Source organism: Porites lutea, chromosome 10 (genome assembly GCF_958299795.1).
Source record: "Porites lutea chromosome 10, jaPorLute2.1, whole genome shotgun sequence".
NCBI lineage: Eukaryota > Metazoa > Cnidaria > Anthozoa > Scleractinia > Poritidae > Porites > Porites lutea.
The window spans coordinates 4,007,330-4,025,737 of NC_133210.1; the positions used below are offsets into that span (position 1 = coordinate 4,007,330).

The window sequence follows — 18,408 nt, forward strand, 5'->3', positions numbered from 1 at the left end:
TTTTGCTGTGGAGTTAAAACTAGCTTAGGCATCTCAAACTCACATTTTACATGGAAATCAGACAGGATCAGGAATGGAGTTTCTGGGGTTAAAGTGACTAAAACAATTGTAATCAGCACGTTTTGTGTATTCCTGGTATATGATCAAAACGTTCGTCTCTAGTACAAAAGCATATAAAAATGTTAAAACGCAATTCCTCTCTAAACTTTCTGTTCCTGTTATATATAGCAAGTAAGTCACAACTGAATATCCTTAAGATGGCTAATATAGGACAAGCAGCTGACTATCAGTTTTCAAAACGCAATAAGTAATACCGGGACCGACAGAGCTTTGGGTGCAATGATGTAAACATTACATTAAGCCAAATGGTGCCGCAATAAATTGTTATAAGACTGAGGATACTAAGCAGATCGATAAAAAGAGGGAGCAAGATACGTATCGACTACGGAATGTTACGCATTTGGCCAACGTAGAGGATCTCAAACAGCATCTGACCTTCTGGAAAAATGGCGCGCCAGCGAAGTTCGTAACTTGGCGCTGGCATCATGAACACTTTTCGAGCATTTGTTTTCTGCTAAATTTTTAAAATGCAAAACTCGAGTTCCTTTAATAATCCCATATTTCTATTGGGTCACGGTATTGCCTACTGCGCTCTGCTGATGTCATCCTTTTTGTATTAGCTGTATGCAACATATACCCCGCTGGTTAATACATTGGACATGCCTAATTAAAGAATTATATCTTACATAGCATGCACAACGACAATCATATTTGAATACTAGTTCTGTTAGCTCCAAACGTTTGTCTTTCGTCTTAAACAGCTTGTTAACACCTGGTATCTATTTTTTCATCTAAATTCTCTATATAGGCACACTTGGTGTGTAAAAGAGTGGCCTTGGATTTTCGAGGAGTAGGCGGCTTAGAATAGTTTTCTGAACTGGTTTTCTAGCTAGTAGTACTTAATACTTTAATTTGATTTAATTTGATTTTATGCACCATTTAAAACGGCAAAAACTTTTGAAGTCATTTTTATCAGTCCTCAAAAAAAATCTAAAACTCGTTCATGGCATTGCTTGGCTGAAGGACGCTTCTCTGGCATCGCCTCCCAACACTCCTTCATAAGTTCTTCCCAACAAGGAGGAGGGTCCACGTGATCTTGTAAATGTTCTGGACGACACCCGCTACCCACCTCCCTGAAGAAATCTTCTAGGTTCAAGAATCCAATGTTTGAAAACGCGTGTTTTCCGTACCAGATCTCCCACAACATTATACCAAGACTGTAGATGTCTGCTTTGCTGTCATACACCTTAGAGCGAAACACTTCTGGTGCGATGTAGGCAGGGCTTCCAGCGATGGTACCAGTAATGTCTGCTGCTGCTTTAGATATGCCAACATCTGTAACTTTTACTGAGTTTTCCTCTGACAGCTTTAAAGAACAAAGAAACTTTAATTAAAGTAGGATTTCACTATTAAACTACCACACATATTCATAAATCTTCTATACTAAAATCAACTCTAAGCAGTGCCTTATCGAATTTTTCGTAGTGAAATGCCTTAAAAAGTCACTCATTATCGTTAATAGTAGGCCGGAATATGTTTTGTTCTTAACCATACCTTCCCAGCATATCAACGTACAGTTGAGCATGCTAAGAACACTGCGTGGCTAAGAACACTACTGTACGTAACACTTCAGAAGCACTGAGTCTAGGGGACCCATGCCAGCCTCTCTCAGCCTTGCAAAGATTATTTGGCTCAAACAACCCAGAGCTTTATCCTCAGTCTCTTCTCAGTTTGCGTTAGTTACAATTGTGACCACTAAGACCCAGTTCAAAAGTCGCACTTTCATTATACTGAATCTATTGCTGATCTATTGCTATTTCACTTAAGTGAGCTGACAAGGCTCACAGAAGGGTGACGATTGTTAACTTTGAGCTTTGAACGTTGAGCTTTTTTTGCAGTGGAGTTTAAACTAGCTTACTAGGCATCCCAAACTCACGAAAATTAGCGATTAGATTAATCAGAAATAAAGCAGAGGTTTATCGTTTAAAAATTTGTTTTCTTAAAAACTACCTCATTGCTTACTGAGCTGCCTGTGGCTCCCTAGGCCACGCCCTTTTTTCTTTCTAAGGCTCAGCTATGATGCTAAAGATAAAAGATGCTGGTTGAACATGAAAGATGATCACAACTAGTTCTGAAGGCCATTTTCGCACTTTCCTGTTGTTTTCAAAATCAAGCCAAGTGAACTCATGACTTGAAACATGCTTGTAAAATAAGTAACCCACAAATCGCTAGAGAAGTTAAGAATCAGAGTCAATGTCGAAAATTTTTGCAACAGAAAGTGGTCCGTAGATTTAATATGCGTTCTTTGATGTCTAAACGTTAATCTCTTATTGCGAAATGTTTTTTATCTCAATATATCAGACAGGCTCTTAACAAAGACAAAAGCACGACAGATGAAGTCTAAACACAACTAATTTGTCCTGACTCATATATTGTGTATATCGCTGTCCTCTACTTAGCTTGATAAATAAAGAGCTATAACACCACTTTGCATTTTACCAAGACGTTTTCAAGCTTGAGATCTCTGTGGACTATTCCCTGTTCATGAATATACGCCAGAGCATCAGTGATTTCTTCGACCCATTGACGAGCGTTTATTATGGCATCAGCTCTTCCTGATTTCCCAGGAATTAAGAGGTGGTTTTTAAAGATGTGGTTCTGTAGGTTTCCTTTGCACCATTCTAAAACCAGGATAATTCTCACGGAATCTTGTTCCAGCAGCAGTGAAGTGCCATAAAATTCAACAATGTGAGGGTGACTCAGTTTTCTAAAAAAGTAGTTAAAAGTAAAAAGAGTAAAACTAATTCCTAGTCTTATTTACCCCTTTCCTCCGGGAAAGAATAATTGTTTGCAAAGAACAAATGCTACCGAAGAATTCAGCACACATATCAGTTTCGATTTCTAGAACTGATGTTTAGGTTCTAACAGTTTAAAAATCAACTTTGCAACAAAATTCATTCATTCTTTCATTCATTCATTCTTTTGACAGTTAACTGACATTTACCGTAAGGCCATATCCGTGCCTATATCCGAGATAACGACACACTGTCCCCCTAACAACTGGTTAATTATACCAACCAGGGCCCAGTTGTTCGAAGGCCGATTAGCGCTTAACCCGGGGTTAAATTTAACCCTGGTTTCTTTTTCTTGTGCTCAAAAGCATTTTCTCGGATAATTTTCTCTGTTAATTCTAGAGCTTCCAATCATCAACCTGTAGACAAAAAGAATTAAAACTGAAATGCTTTTTAAGCTTTCAAATCTGAATTCAAATCTCCCACTAACCCTGGGTTATCTTATCCCAGCTTTGAACAACTCGTCCCAGGTGACTTAAATCGTCTATCGCGAGCAAAGACTCAAACGTTAAGTTAAGCATTAAATCATGGTAGAAAGATAATGTTATCTTTGGCGCTATTTGACAGAAAATGAGCCCATACAGTCGTCGGTGTTGCTCTTAGTATACGCGCCACCAGTTCTTGGTTGCGTGTTTGATTTAAATTATAATAAAGAAAAAGTCAGACTTTTCTTCTTATTTAAAATAAAGCCAAATTTCACATTGACTTACAAGTAGCTTTCACGAAGACACAAGCATTTCATCGTATCTCATTCGTCTCCCTCACACTCGACTTATTTGTGTTAATGCCTTAATTGTGCGAGTATGTAAGCTTCTCAATCGTTCGCCATTTCATCCACCACTGATAATAAACGCCCAGAAACACTGAGACATGAGATATTTCTCACCTTAACATTTGCACTTCAGCCATAAAAAGGCTGGCATTTTTATCATCGAGCACTTCATTGTACACCTTCAGGGCCACGGTATAGGATTTTTTATCTCTTTTCATATTTCCTTGGTACACAGCTCCAAATGCACCGCAGCCGAGACGGGAAGAAGTGTCCTCCTTCCAGTTCAAATTATCAGCACTGATGTCAGTGACTCGAACTTCTTTGAACCCAAATTCTGCTAGGCGTCCCCTGAGATGAGAACCTTCATCCATAATTGGCTGGTAGCGTTTTGTTATGTCTTGCTTTGAACGCGTTTCGTCACGAAGTTGTTTGCATAGCATCTTGTCTGCCTCTATTAATTCAGGTAAACGGGCTTCAATCTGCTTGAGGCAGACTTTGGCTTCTTTCATTTGCTCCTTTACGAAAGGTTTAAGTACTTTTTTCTCTTTCAGATTTTCAAGATACCTTGCCGACGCTTCTTTCATGAAGGCACACTTGTCCTCTTCGTAATTCTTTGTTTTGCTTCTATCCTTCAACTTGCTTCCTATAGCCATGATACCATAGACAGGAACACCGATCACCAAAGCAACTAAGCCGAGTGGAACCCAGACTGGACTTGTGACACCAATGATCACTTTTTCAGTCAAGGAGAAATTTGTTTCTGGAAGCTGATCCTCTAAAACAATGTCTTCAGCAGTGATGGCGTTCTGAAGGTTCCGCAGCTGTCCTTCGACAAAATTGTAGCGTGTCTGAAAGTGCTGCACAAGGGAAGCACGAGTGTTTGCAAACACTTTGTTATCTTCTTCCCAATGCTCTATGAATTCTCGGAGTCTTCTTGATAGCACTTTAGTGATCTCGTTTTCTGTTACCTCCCAGGAGTCTTCTGAGCTTGGTACTTCGTCTAATGTCCATGAGGTAAAGCGGGCTTTAACTTCTTCCGACGAAAGGTACTCGGACAGCTTCTGCAAAGCGACATTTGTACGTGTCTTCAGGTACTGATGAAGGTCAGCAACGACTTCACTTTGTTGTTCTTCAATTGCTTCTAGACGGTTGACAATCTCTCCCATCTTTTGGATAACTTTGTCGCGATTTCTAGAGGCATTCATTACGAAGGCTCTCGCCTGATAGATTATTCGAGAAAGGAGGTAATCCAACCATCTATTTGAGATAAAAACAAATAGAACAACATTAGTTTCATTTGACAGCCTTACAGACTAACCAATCCATCATATATTACATGAGTTCGCCTTTTTCCGAGATGAACACTGTAAGGCTCATCAAAGCGTGATAATTTGGGTTAATTCACCATGATACCTTTTGGCTTTAGTTATTTCTTTACCAAACTTAGCCTGAAAATATGAACCATAAGGCCAATCAAACTGGCTTATAAGATGACATCAAATGTCAAATTATAACGTCACATATGCTGACGTCATTCATTCGTTAATTTTGAATCTTTTGAATCTTTCAATTTTTATAACCTTTTTAAGAGAAAAATTCAAGGGAAGTTGAAAGCTGAATTTTTTTTTTCGATATCTCAATGAACTGAGATATGACATTTAAAATTTAAATAAATTCGTAAAACAAAAACCGAGTACCCCATTGTAAAATAAGTCTAAATTTTAGCGTTTCATTGATGTGTCGCCATTGCTATTAAGTTACACACTATACTACAGTCGAAAGCTAAAGGAAAAAGAAAGATTAAAAAGGGAAATTCCTAACTGCGCAAAAGCCATGAGAAAACAGTTTTGTGAAGTCATAAATGACACATTACCATTTTTATTTTTGCTTATGGGCAACTACGAAAGGTTTATGTTAACCGGGAAATTAGCTTATGTTGCAAAAAAATTGTTTTCAAAAAAGTATGGTCCATGAGGGTGCACTTAAATATCCTTGAAGTCCAATAACTGGAGTTTTACGCGTCGTAATGAAAAAGGGTTTTCAGTGTTTTACTCCAGTTCTTTGAGGGTCTGAATGGGGTTTAGTGTTTATTGTTATTTGCCCATAATTTTTAGTGTTTGCTGTTAAATTGGCCAATTTTTTACTGTTTGCTGTTTCCGAAGAAAGTACTGTTAAGTGTTTGGAGGGTTCTTTGGATATTTTCGGTAATGGTTGGACCTCTTAGTTAGTCTTCGGCAGTCTTCGGGAATCTTCGGTAGCCCTTCGGAAAGCTGAAGTAAATAGACCTTATTCACGATACCCACCATCTTTGCATGCGTCTTAGGATCGATGGGATACTAGCAATGTCACGCGGTTTCTCAGGGGACAAACAATGAATAAAATTTGCCAATACGAGTAATTGGGGTCGAATTTGATTATTCTATCAAAACGAGACGACGATTGAATAGTCATTCAAAATGTACAGTTCGATTGTCGACAAGTTTTACGTTTTTATTAATGTAGCCTGCATAACAGGCCCTTTATGAGTCAAGGGAGGCGAACGCGGCATTTTGCGGGAAGGGCGTGACAAGGGGAGGAGAAAAATAAAGCGCCTGGTTCTTCCCACGTTCACTACATGAACGTTGCGTTCTAATTGGTTCATTGATGAAGCGTTGTTCTGGCAAGATTCTGGCATGTTTGTCTGGGACAAAATAACCGTCACGCAGTCATGTTCGTTTGACGATGCTGTTCGATTCGTATATATCCAAATGTTCCAGAAATAAAACATTGTAAACAATATAACGTGAGAATTTGACATTTTGCGCCGAAAAAAAACTTAAAATTATCTGGTTAACAATCGTAGTCTATCTTACATCTTTGGCCAAGATCTGAAAATGGAATTTTGGGGAAGAACGCGGATAAGCACAACAAAGCAAGTTATTATGAATTAAATCGATAGTAAAAATCTAAATGAAAATATATTTATATTTTATTTTAATAGGAGCTGTCTCTATTTATTCGCTCATATTTTAGGTATTTTTCAGTGAAATGATTATGGGAAAACCATTTGAGTCTGTTTTAATAGCCTCGGACACTAAAAACTAGTAATTTACCCAATTAACTTGGAATATTAGTGTATCAGAAAATACACTGATGCTTACTTCCAATGAATTTCCAGCCTGACTCCAATACTCTTTAACACCATGAGCCTCAAGCCATTCATCAAATTGGAAAATTCATTTGTAATGTAACCATGCCCTTGAGCTTTACTGGCTTTCGTTGTTGACATATGTATGATCTGTGATTCAGGGTCAACGCCAGGCCAGCATCTTAGAAGTTTTCTGACGACATGATTCCTAACCTCGTTTACTTCTTTCCCTGGGACTTGGTCCCATTTGTTGCACACAAACAAAGCGCACTTGGAGGGCAATTCGCCCTGTCTTTCAAGAGAGATGTTTCTGACTTCCTCTAATAATTTCTCAAGCTGCAAGAGCAACAATGACACAATGAATTCGGTAATGGATTCACGATAACCGTCACGAATAGTAGTTGCAGTTGGTGTAGTTAGTGTAGTTACTGCACAGTAATTTTCAAGGAGTTATAATAACTCCTCTAGTGGGGCTAATTTAACTCCTTACAGTCTGTACAGTGGAGTTATTTTGGGGGGAGTTATTTTAACTCCAGAAAAGGAGTTTAAAGAACTCTTTTTCAGGCGTAAAGGTGATCCCAGATATTGAGGAGTTAAAATAACCCCAAAAAAGGAGTTATCCTGTACCTAACATTTTTACTCCACTGTCAGAGTTGAATTAACTCCAAGACGAGTAAAAACAACCCATGTAAGGAGTAAAAGTAACACCATTTCAGAGCTATTTTAACTCCAGACTGAGAGTAAAAAGAACTCCTTTTCAGGAGTAAAAATGACCCCAAATTCGGAGTTAAATTAGGAGTTAAAATAACCCCAAAAAAGGGGTTATCCTGTATAATAACTCTCTAAAAATTACGGTGTGTAGTTTAGGTAGTTACTGTAGTTCGTGTAGTTGGTGTAGTTGCCGTAGTTAGTGTAGTTGGTGTAGTTACTGTTGTTGGTGTAGTTACTGTAGTTGGGTGTAGTTGGTGTAGTATGTGTAGTTAGTGTAGTTGTTGTAGTTGTTGTAGCTGGTGTAGTTACTGTAGTTTGGGTAGTTACTGTAGTTCGTGTAGTTGCTGTAGTTTCTGTAGTTAGTGTAGTTAGTGTAGTTAGTGTAGTTGGTGTAGTTGATGTAGTTGCTGTAGTTGCTGTCGTTGGCGCAGTTACAACAGTAGTTGGTGTAGAAGCTGCAGTTGCTGTAGTTGCTGTAGTTAGTGTAGTATGTGTAGTTGATGTAGATGCTGTAGTTGGTGCAGTGACAACAGTGGTTGGTGAAGTAATAGAGTACCGAAGTGTGACGTCATAGAAAATGAAATTTGTGAAATAATGGGATTTGTTAAGATATTCTGAAAGAACAACGTCCAAGACGCCTACTCGCCAAAAATTAGCAATTTGGGCAGATTGTCTCTGAGATATTAGCCCAGTTATGCTCCGATGACTCCATACAAATCCTTCTAAATCTTGGTTCCTAATCTTATGAATCGAGCCAAATTTAGAAGGATTGTATGGAATCGTTACAGCATAACTGGGCTAATATCTCAGAAACAATTTGCCCCGAATTGCTAACTTTTGGCGAGTAGGCGTCTTGGACGTTGTTCTTTCAGAATATCTTAACAAATCCCATAACTTCACGAGTTTCATTTTTATGAAGTCATCACTTCGGTACTCTATTGTAGCTTGTGTTATTTACTGTAGTTGTTGTAGTTGCTGTAGCTGGTTTAGTTACCGTAGTTTGTGTAGTTACCGTAGTCCGGGTAGTTGGTGTAGTTTCTGTAGTTAGTGTAGTTGCTGTGATTACTGTAGTCTGGTGTAGTTGGTGTAGCATGTGTAGTAGCTTTAGTTGCTGTAGTTGGTGTAGTTAGTGAAGTTGCTTTAGTTGTTGTAGTTGGTGTAGCTGATGTAGTTGCTGTAGTTGTTGTAGTTGGTGTAGTTGGTGTAGTTAGTGTAGTTTGTGTAGTTGGTGTTGTTACTGTAGTTGGTCTAGTTAGTTGGTGTAGTAGCTGTTGTTGGTGTAGTTGGTGTAGTTACTGGAGTTGCTATAGTTGCTGCAGTTGGTGTAATTGGTGTAGTTGCTGTAGTTGGTGTAGTTACTGTGGTTTCTTTAGTTGGTGTAGTAGCTGTAGTTGTTGTAGTTATTGTAGTTAGTGTGGTTGGTGTAGTTAGTGTAGTTAGTGTAGTTAGTGTAGTTGATGTAGTGGCTGTAGTTGGTGTAGTAGCTGCAGTTGGTGTAGTTGATGTAGTTTGTGAAGTTTGGTGTAGGTGCTGTATATTGGTATAGTTTGGTGTATTTCGTGCAGTTTGTGTAGTTGGTGTAGTGTGGTGTAGTTTGGTGTTGCTGTAGTTTTTTTAGTTATACAAGATTTTATTCCCACAGATAATAACCAAAGCTGCGTAAATCGTATTATATGTGAACACGAAAAAAACTGTTCTGTGTCTCATCCACGCTTTCCTTGTTTAATATAGATTTTTTTATGTTGATGGTGTTGTTGTTGTTGCTTGTTTAATTAAATAATGTTGCTTTGTTAACTCGCTTGTTTCGAAATATTATCATAATTGATTTACCTTATTAGAAAGCTTTCAAGGTGTAAAATCATTTGTAGATTTCTTTTACATGGTGTTGGGTAGATGATCGCAGTAATAAACACCTCATCGGTATATTACCGTAAAGTTTCGGAAGGTAAAGAGCATCCCAAAGAACCAACCCTCAGAAAGTTGCGTTAAGATTTCACAGTTGTTAGCAAATCCCCCGTATAGGTTTCCGGCCAGAAATTAACGAGCTCCGAAAGTAGAGACCTTAAAAGTAATTTTCCCTTTTTGCAAGAAATAACGAAAAATGATAGATACAACAAGCTATATTTCACTGATTCGTGTTTTATTTTTAATGACTATAATGATTTTTGATTTCCTTTTCAAAGAAAAATACGTACATGTAAGTATCATAAAATGATTGTACATTGCATTGCAGTTCAAGATCCTCCCAATACTAAGTGGTGCTCGCAGGTGAACAAGTGTCATTTTGGCGGGAAAACTAGTTGGCCGTCGTCATTCTACTACGTTCTTTAGCGAGAACGTAGTAGTGACAAGAATTGAAGTTGCCTTTTTGTTGATAAAGAGCGATTAAATCTCCTTTAAAATCTCGTAATCGTATTCCTACAACTATAACAACTATAAAAAAGTAAAGCAACTTCACCAAACTACATCAACTACAGAAACTATACGAAAGTATACAAAACTAGTTCAACTACAGGAACTACCGCAGATTACACCAAATACGCGAAACTACACAACCTACAGCAACTACAGTAACTACACCAACTACACCAAACTACACCGAACTACAGCAACTACTATAACTACATTAAACTACGGCAAACACACCAAACTACACCAACTCCAACAAACTACAGCAACTACACATACTACACCAACTACAGCAAACTACAGTAACTACAGCAAATACACCCCTACTACATCAACTATACCAACCACAGCAACTAAAACTACACCAACAACAGTAACTACACAAACTACAGCAACTACACCAATAACAGTAACTACACCAACTGCACCAACTACAGCTACTACACCAACTTTACCAACTACAACAACTACACATACTAAACATACTACACCAACTACACTAACTACACCAACTGCACCAACTGCACCAACCACACTAACTACACCAACTACACGAACTAGAGTGACTACACCAACTACAGCAACTACAGCAACTACATCAGCTATACATACTACACTAACTATACCAACTACGCACACGCACTACACCAACTACACTAACTTCACCAACTACACCAACTATACGAACTACAGTAACTGCTCTAACTAAAGCAACTACACATACTACACCAGCTATACCAAACTACAGTAACTACACCAACTACACTAAAAACATTGACTACAGCAACTACACGAACTACAGTAACTACAGTAACTACACCAACTACACTATACAAAAGGCAACTACACCAACTACACTATACAACAGCAACTATACCAACTACACCAACTACAGTTAATGTTTTACACTAACTACAGTAACTACACTAAACATCAACTTTATCATACTACACTAAGTCATCAACTTTGTCATACTACTCCAACTACAAAGAATGACTGCTTAGGAGACTATATCATTTGAAAATTCCCAGCCCATAATAATAAATAATGAAATACCTTTTTAGTACGCTAGAGGTATACTAATATAATTACTGTTCACCTAAGTGTCTGAAGGGCTAGTGTCCATCTTTACCCTGCCATATTTAACTCGGAAAATAATTTGGCGAATACTGTGCCATACGTACCCTGTCCTTCTGAACTCCGCCTGCATTTGCACTGTTGATCACATAGATGAAAGCAAACGCTTGGGGTAGATACCGTGTGACTATCTCGTCCATAATATCAGATTCGCCAACTCCAGGACTGTCAATTATCACAATTCCTTTCTGAAATACACAAAAGGCAAGGTAAAACAACTTTCTCATACTAATGTTTTGGGGTGATAAAAAGAGTACTCCACTTTTAGCAACGCGCCCGAGATCCTTTGGAAAATGTGGGCTTTACGACATGCGCGAATTCTCGGATTAACTCCGAACCAGGCCCCATGAAGCATTTCATTATGCCCCATCTGTTCTGAGGAGATCGAGGAATGAGCCCTATCATTAGTCATGCGCATTCGCTGCTTTTCAAAATAGGGTGGTTTGACCCGTGCAAACTCTTGTGGTCGCTTTAAAACCCCAGTTCTAAACGATTTCTTAATTAGCTGTAACTTTGCGTCTTTTTATCCAATTGAGATAGGATTTTCACCAGAAATCACAATATTCTATACAGAAAAGTAAATAAGTATAAAATTTTTACCTTTTCTTTCGTGAATTTTTTTCCGATGCCAAATTTAGACATGATTTATGACGTCACAATAGCAGTCACATGGGATGAAATAAAAACCAATTAACAGGCAATTTATCAACCTACTTCCCTGCCAAGTTTCGTCACATTCGATGCATTCTACTTCTGTCTATGGCTTGAAACGTTCAGTTTTGAGGGTACGAGAGGAAAAGCCCTTGCTACCGACCACCGTGGATGAATTTATTTTTCACCAGATTGAGATTGAGAGGGGTATAAATAACATTCAGATTACAACTAAACATCCTATAGCTATTTTTTTACTTGTTTATTTACTTGTTTGCAGATTAGGTGTACTTAGCAAATATATATGAAGTTATATTGTAGAAAAACTTTAATAATGGGCAACAAAATTTCCTTCAAAGTTAAACAACCAAAACCAATGCCCATGACCACCAAAACGAGAATCAAAACCAACTGGCCAACTCCTTGACTCAAATTATAACTAAAGACGAATCTAAAATAGTAACAAAATTAAGGTGTATTAGGATTGAAGTATCAATCAAACTACCTCCAAGAGACTGTGAGGCCAAAAGAGTTCGATTTTTTTGAAAATTGATGCCCTTTCTCGATCAGTCTTCACATGGACGTAAGGAGAAATTTGCTGAAGGTAGCCTTCTTCTGTTGATTCCTTTAACAGGATAATCTTTTCTGGCCGATCCTGGTCTTTAAAATGAGTCACGATTTTGCGTTCCTTCCCAAACTTAAGCTCGCATATGGTAGACGTTGTACTTAAAACTGAATATGGAAGAAGCTCCTCGCCGAGAATAAGATTTATTAAGCTACTTTTCCCAGATCCCGTCTCTCCTGCAAAGGTGTAAAGTTACAGTAAGCTATCGTATTTCGCCTTATATAAAACTTAACTCTCAGGCGCACACGCAAAGTCACATCACCACCGTGGTACAAGAGGGGGCTTGATTGTACCCCTCCCCGGAGTTTTTGATGTGTTGCAGTAATTCGAATATATTTTACCTTCAGAGGAAAGCCTTTGATTTTTTTTACAGGATGAGGTATATTTTATTGGTGGTAGAGGCCTTGTGCTTGACATGTAAAAAAACACAAAAATAAGTACTTTGCTTAATTTTATCTACAATCTTTACTTTAACAAAAGACAAGTATTTTCACTAAAAATTGGCTTGACCACCTGCTACTTATGACGTCATAATTTGTAATCATGGAAACTAATCATCACTAAACTTGTCTTAAAATGCGCGTGCGAGGGATAAACAAACGGCTACTAAAAACGTCAGGTGCTAATGTTCAATCGTCTATAATCGTCAGGAGCCGAAGTAATCGGCTCCTAATAATCGTGGATAAAGTCATAGTTCAAGTTTAAGGTTAAAATCCTTCTATTCTTACCTACCTCAAAACCGTCCTAAACCGTATTTTCAGATATTTTTTTTTCCTCGGGGAATAAAAAGGGTTAGTTGGGGGAGCTAATTTACTGTTTTAGCCTCATTTAAAGGGGCACTAAGCTCCTGTCAAAGTGTTTAAGATAAGTGATCCTGACCTGCCACAAGCACAAAGTATTCCTTCCGTGTCAGTTGCAGTTGGTGATTTTCTATCTTCTCCTCTAAATTACCAACACTCTGCTGTAGTAGGGCGCGAATTTTGGGGTCCAGTTTGTTAACTAATTCCTCGGCTTCAAAGTAAAGACTCAGCAAAATTCTTCTTTTCTTTATATCATCTTCTTGTGCATCTGTCAAAATGGAAAACGCCTGAGGAAAGAAGTGCAAAAAAACAAAAACAAGACAAAACTGAATTATAACCAATTCATCAGTCCCGGAAAAAGCGTATCATCAAACTTAAAGTCATAGTTTAAGTTCATCGTGTTCGGATGTCAGAATGATGCAATCATTCTTATAATTATCTCTGCATTTTTTGCTATTTTTAAAATATTTTCCTGAGGCTTTAAAAGTCAGTTTTATTGTTGGCAAATCCTTTTTTAATACTCGGCGGGTGACAAGAGGTGAAATTAATGTGTGTACTGGAAGTTTCCGTTTGTGTCTTTACATGTCCTAAAAATGTGTCTTTTTGTCAAGCAACAAAAATTGGAAACATTTTGGCATGTCCACTCTACTTGTTGTATACGCGCACTCCATTCCATTTGACGTGTTTGTAAAAATTTTGTATGCTAAAGCACCAGCGACGGAATCGAAGTCGGAGTCGTGAGCGCTTATGATCTAGTGAAAACAGTGCTGTGATTCCGCTTACGACTTCGCCGCTTATGAACCAGTGAAAACTAGGTTGTCGGAGCGAAAGAAACAAACCAATCACAAAGAGTGGGAACGAGCATCGTGATTGGTTTATTCTTCCTCTGCAGAAATTTAGCCTCTATGGTACACCACCCATACCCAATGATTATAGGCCTACCTGTTAACAGATTTTCGTTTGCTGTACTAGCCTTTTCTTTCAATTTAGTTCTTGTATCGTTGCTAAATGAGTATTTACCACTTACTTAATGCTACACATTCATATTAAAAAATATCTAACGTATTTGTGGCTATTTTTCTCACAGCTGCATGTAGTTTACGCTCAATGAACTAATGTGTGGTTATTTAAGTACCGATGTGGTTATTGAACTGTTGTGTGATTATTGAACTTACAAAAAAGAAAAACCGGCCTACATCCTCTCCCGTCACCTGCACATTGACAAGGTTTATACAGAACTATAGGTCGGCATGTGCAACGGTTGGTCACGTGATCAACATTCACCAAACACGAAAAACAATGCATTTTGAAAACAAATATATCAGTTGATGACATAGAAGTAAAAAAAGCACATAAAAATTAGTTGACAAGTAGATACGCAGCTATTGTAAAGCCGATAACTCGTGAATAATGATGATGCAGCCATCTACAGCAATGATGAAAATCGTGGCCTTTCTTAGCTATTCGCAAGAGCCATAATGGGACAGAGACGGAAACGCCCAGTCTAGCCCCTGGGATATGTGAATTTCAACAAAGTTATTTTTAGACCAATTAAACGCTTGTATCAATCGGAAATTGGTTTCTCGAGAGGTCCGCAAACCTTTATTCAGTGCTATAATAAATAATGGCGTCCCGCGTGGAGGTGGCGTAAATAATAATGGCGTCCCGCGTGGAGGTGTGTTTCATCGACCAAAGTGATTTTGTAAACAAAGGAAATGGTTTTCTCTTGAAAGGTTGTCCCTATTGGGAGCTAGATTCCGCGATTTCGTTGGAAATGACTGATTTGCTAGCTGATATATCAGTTTATTAGGAGGAATTGAAGTCCGTGGACAGCGATCCTAATCAGGAAATTTCAATTTCGGTAATGAAACCTCGGCAGGAAGAAATAAACAACAGCAAAAGGCAAACAGAGGAGTGGGAATAATCGTCGCACAAAACAATCAAAGCAGTCAATTCCAGTGAAGCGACCTCGACGCGCAATTCGAACGAAAACGCTAAAATGCAAGCAAATCACAGCAGAAATCAAAACAGGAAAGCAGCAGAAGCCGGCTAACAAAAAAGGACTAGAAAGTAAACTTCGTCCCATGTGTCAGAACGTCGTATCAGAACAGCTCTAACAATAAGTCATGAAAAATTTGGAAACCAATCGAAAGCTAATGGCTAATCGAAGAAATACTCGACGCTCAGAACATTGTATCTTAAGAACTTGTTTCTTCAGTGGCAGAGGACGCAAACAAAACCGTCAAGTTCATTTGACACGAGGTTGTGGGCCCAGCGTGTCAAAACATTGCAGGAAACCATCACATTCGCGGACAAAAGAAAATCGCTTTTAGTTATTCAGATCCAGGAGGCACTTTGGAGAAAATTAAACAACCTAAAATCCTTATTTAGACGCAACAAAGAGGGTTAAGTTTAGATCAGAGCGCCAATCCTGCCGACCAGAAACAAAACCCACAGAAAATCAATATGCGTGTCATGACCTCTCAGTGTGAAACAAGCAGCAAAAATCACATTTGTTAAATCAAAACTTAGAATCCTCCAGAGCATAATCTACCCGCCAAAAGAAAAAATTATTGGAACAAGTAGCATCATTTTAAGCACTTTAGTTAATTCTTTGACTTTCGTCTGTTTCTTTTCATAATTAAGCGGACTTGTTCCCACGGCTTTCTCACGAGAGAAAAAGGATTTGAGTCCTCTTCGGACAAATCATCGCTTATCCTACGCTTGCGAGTAGGAACGCTAACTTCAATTTCTTGAACTGAAATGTGCTCATCAGGGTGATCTAAATATTGATGCCGAAATCTAGACGCCTGTAAATCTGACTCGAAAAGGTCATGTTCAATATTCAACAGTTGCCATTACAACATTCTGTCTTGTTTGCTTTGAGGCAGTCGCGCGTGAACTTGATGACGCTTCAAACAATCGATTAAAATGAGCGGACGTCCCAGGAATTAGACTTCCGTTTAATTACAACCTCAAAAAATAACTTTAGTGAAATTCACATATCCCGGCCAACGCCCTAAGATTCCCTCTCTGTCCCGTTATGGCTCTTTATGGCTCTTGCTATTCAGTATTTGACGAGCTTCATTATCTTAAGAAACCATGAAGAAACCTTGAAACCTTCGAGTCTTCCCTCTAAGCAACGTTTACAGAGTTAATATTCATAGCCAAGGACTTTAACAATTTATTTATTTTGCAAGGAAAGACAAAGGAAAGTGAATCCATAGTATGAGGATCGACTCGGCTGTGCGCAGCGGTTCGCGTTTTCATTAAAGTACAGCAATACACGATTTCGCACAAAACATAGTCTTAAGTTAGGATTAAAACAGTAGATTGTTGATACGGTTGCGCTGAAGCATTCAAAATAGCTCCTGCACGTTAAACGTGCCTATGATATATACTATGCATCGCTCGAAAACAATGCATTCTCTGTTTTGCATTAAGTCATAAAAGTTACTTTAAACTACCTTATGTTACATCGCTTCGAGATTCAATCTTCCTTGGAACTTTCGCGCATGGCTTTTATCATGTCTTCGCGAGGCTGCTCGTTGGCAATTAGAAGACTTAGATTTGTATGGGAAAACAGATCTTGCCACCCAGTGGCCCCGGTTCACAATGACAAAGATGAAAAGTTATTTCCACGATATTTTAGAGATCGACTGGCTTCTGTGATATTTATATTCTTCAAACATTCTTTCAGTGCAATTGTGTCGCCCCGAAATAAGAAGATGGTCCTTGATGTCGAGCCTTTCTGGTAAACAACTCAGCCTTTGTTGATGCGTAACTCGGAAGAAGGAGAAAAGCAGCAGAGAACGAAGGCGCGCCAGAACGGGATGGGTGCGCTGTCGTATTAGTCGTATAAATGACGAAACTCTAAGTCTGAACGCTCAAGATTTTTGGTTTCAATTTTCTCTTAAAGGTACTATAGACTTCTGCATAGATATTAAGGAATAACGCATTGGTAATAAAAAATGTGCCATTTGATATTTCGAGTCAGAATGAAGGGTCAAATGCAATCGGAGTAGCGCGCAATTATAAACCTTAACTCAGTTATTTTAAAGTAAAACGAAATATCAGGTATTAAAGTCCTCAAGTTTCTAGAAAGTAATGATTATTTCCCCTGTTTTTTAGTTCTACGCACGCTAATGTCTGGTTCTTCGCAAAAAGATGGGCAAAAGCTAAGTCCGCCACAAGGATGTTAATCGGCTTGCAGGGGAAGGGACAGCTGAAGCAAACACAGGTCGATCGTATACTGTCTTTCCCGTATAAGCTACAATTTCGCAGTCATGTATATGATAAAGGATAATCAGCTACAGTCATTAAGTAACGAATAACCTAAGTTTCCATTGGATGCGCCAGGAACCTAAAATGTTCTTTAGATTCCGTGGACAATGAGTACGAGATCGAGCACGAGTAATAGTTTGTAAACCACTCAGTGAAACTCATCTACCTCATATTGCGGATGCGATTTATCGCTCCGACGAAATCACTTCAGCTAAATAAAATTTCACTTCAGAGGAGGCGAAATTTTGCCAAGATGACAATGAAATTTCGTTTGACTCAACCAAAATTCGCGGGCGCTTTAGCGAAATTTCGTGACGAAATTTCGTTGAATTTTCGCGAGAACAAAGGACGAAATTCGGCGAATCTTGCTTTCAATACTCTTGCACAGCACTATAATTACTTAGCTATCACACCAATAATATCCCTAACAATTACTCTTGGCGATACAACTGAGAAGCTCCAAATTCCAAAGTCGTTCTCCTGGTCGTACTCGTAATCGATTTCGTACTCGTTAATTACATGAGCAATGCAAACGAGTGATGCAAAATATTTTGCCCATGACAAACAGTACAACGCGCAAATGACAAACTGAAATGAGGAATTATTATAGCATTCTTACCTGACCTGCACTCCAATTGGGTGATTTTGAAGACTGGTCTATTGTAGTTTTTACTCGATCTTTCATATCTTGCAGCGTTTGCAACCCTTTCGAAGAAATGTCAAGCGCCGCCATCGCCTCAAACATCTCCCCTGTGTCGTCGATTTCATCGATGCTCTTTGTTTTTCTCGCAGCCATTTGAATGAGATTTCGGTTAAATTTGAGAAAAATGAAATTTAACACGAAACTATTTGACTGCGAAAAATCCTATTTCCCATGATTTCTATAGTATAAATCAATCGTAAATAACCATTCTAAGAATTGGCGTACTGGAGGTGGGGCGACAGAAATCCGGGGGGTGAGGGTATCTTACAACAGTGTA

General features: G+C 38.5%; 1 protein-coding gene across 1 annotated transcript; it reads right to left on the reverse strand.

Annotated features, from left to right (window-relative positions):
* Positions 1-90: 90 nt before the first annotated feature.
* LOC140951272 (uncharacterized) lies at positions 91-18,365 on the reverse strand. The gene is made up of 8 exons (XM_073400510.1): positions 18,048-18,365; positions 13,224-13,431; positions 12,225-12,520; positions 11,116-11,256; positions 6,825-7,147; positions 3,799-4,941; positions 2,560-2,827; positions 91-1,426 (listed from the first exon to the last, which is right to left on the reverse strand). Exons 1-8 carry the CDS (start codon positions 18,222-18,224, stop codon positions 1,040-1,042), a joined length of 2,943 nt encoding a protein of 980 aa, XP_073256611.1. The 5' UTR covers positions 18,225-18,365; the 3' UTR covers positions 91-1,039.
* Between the last annotated feature and the right edge of the window lie 43 nt (positions 18,366-18,408).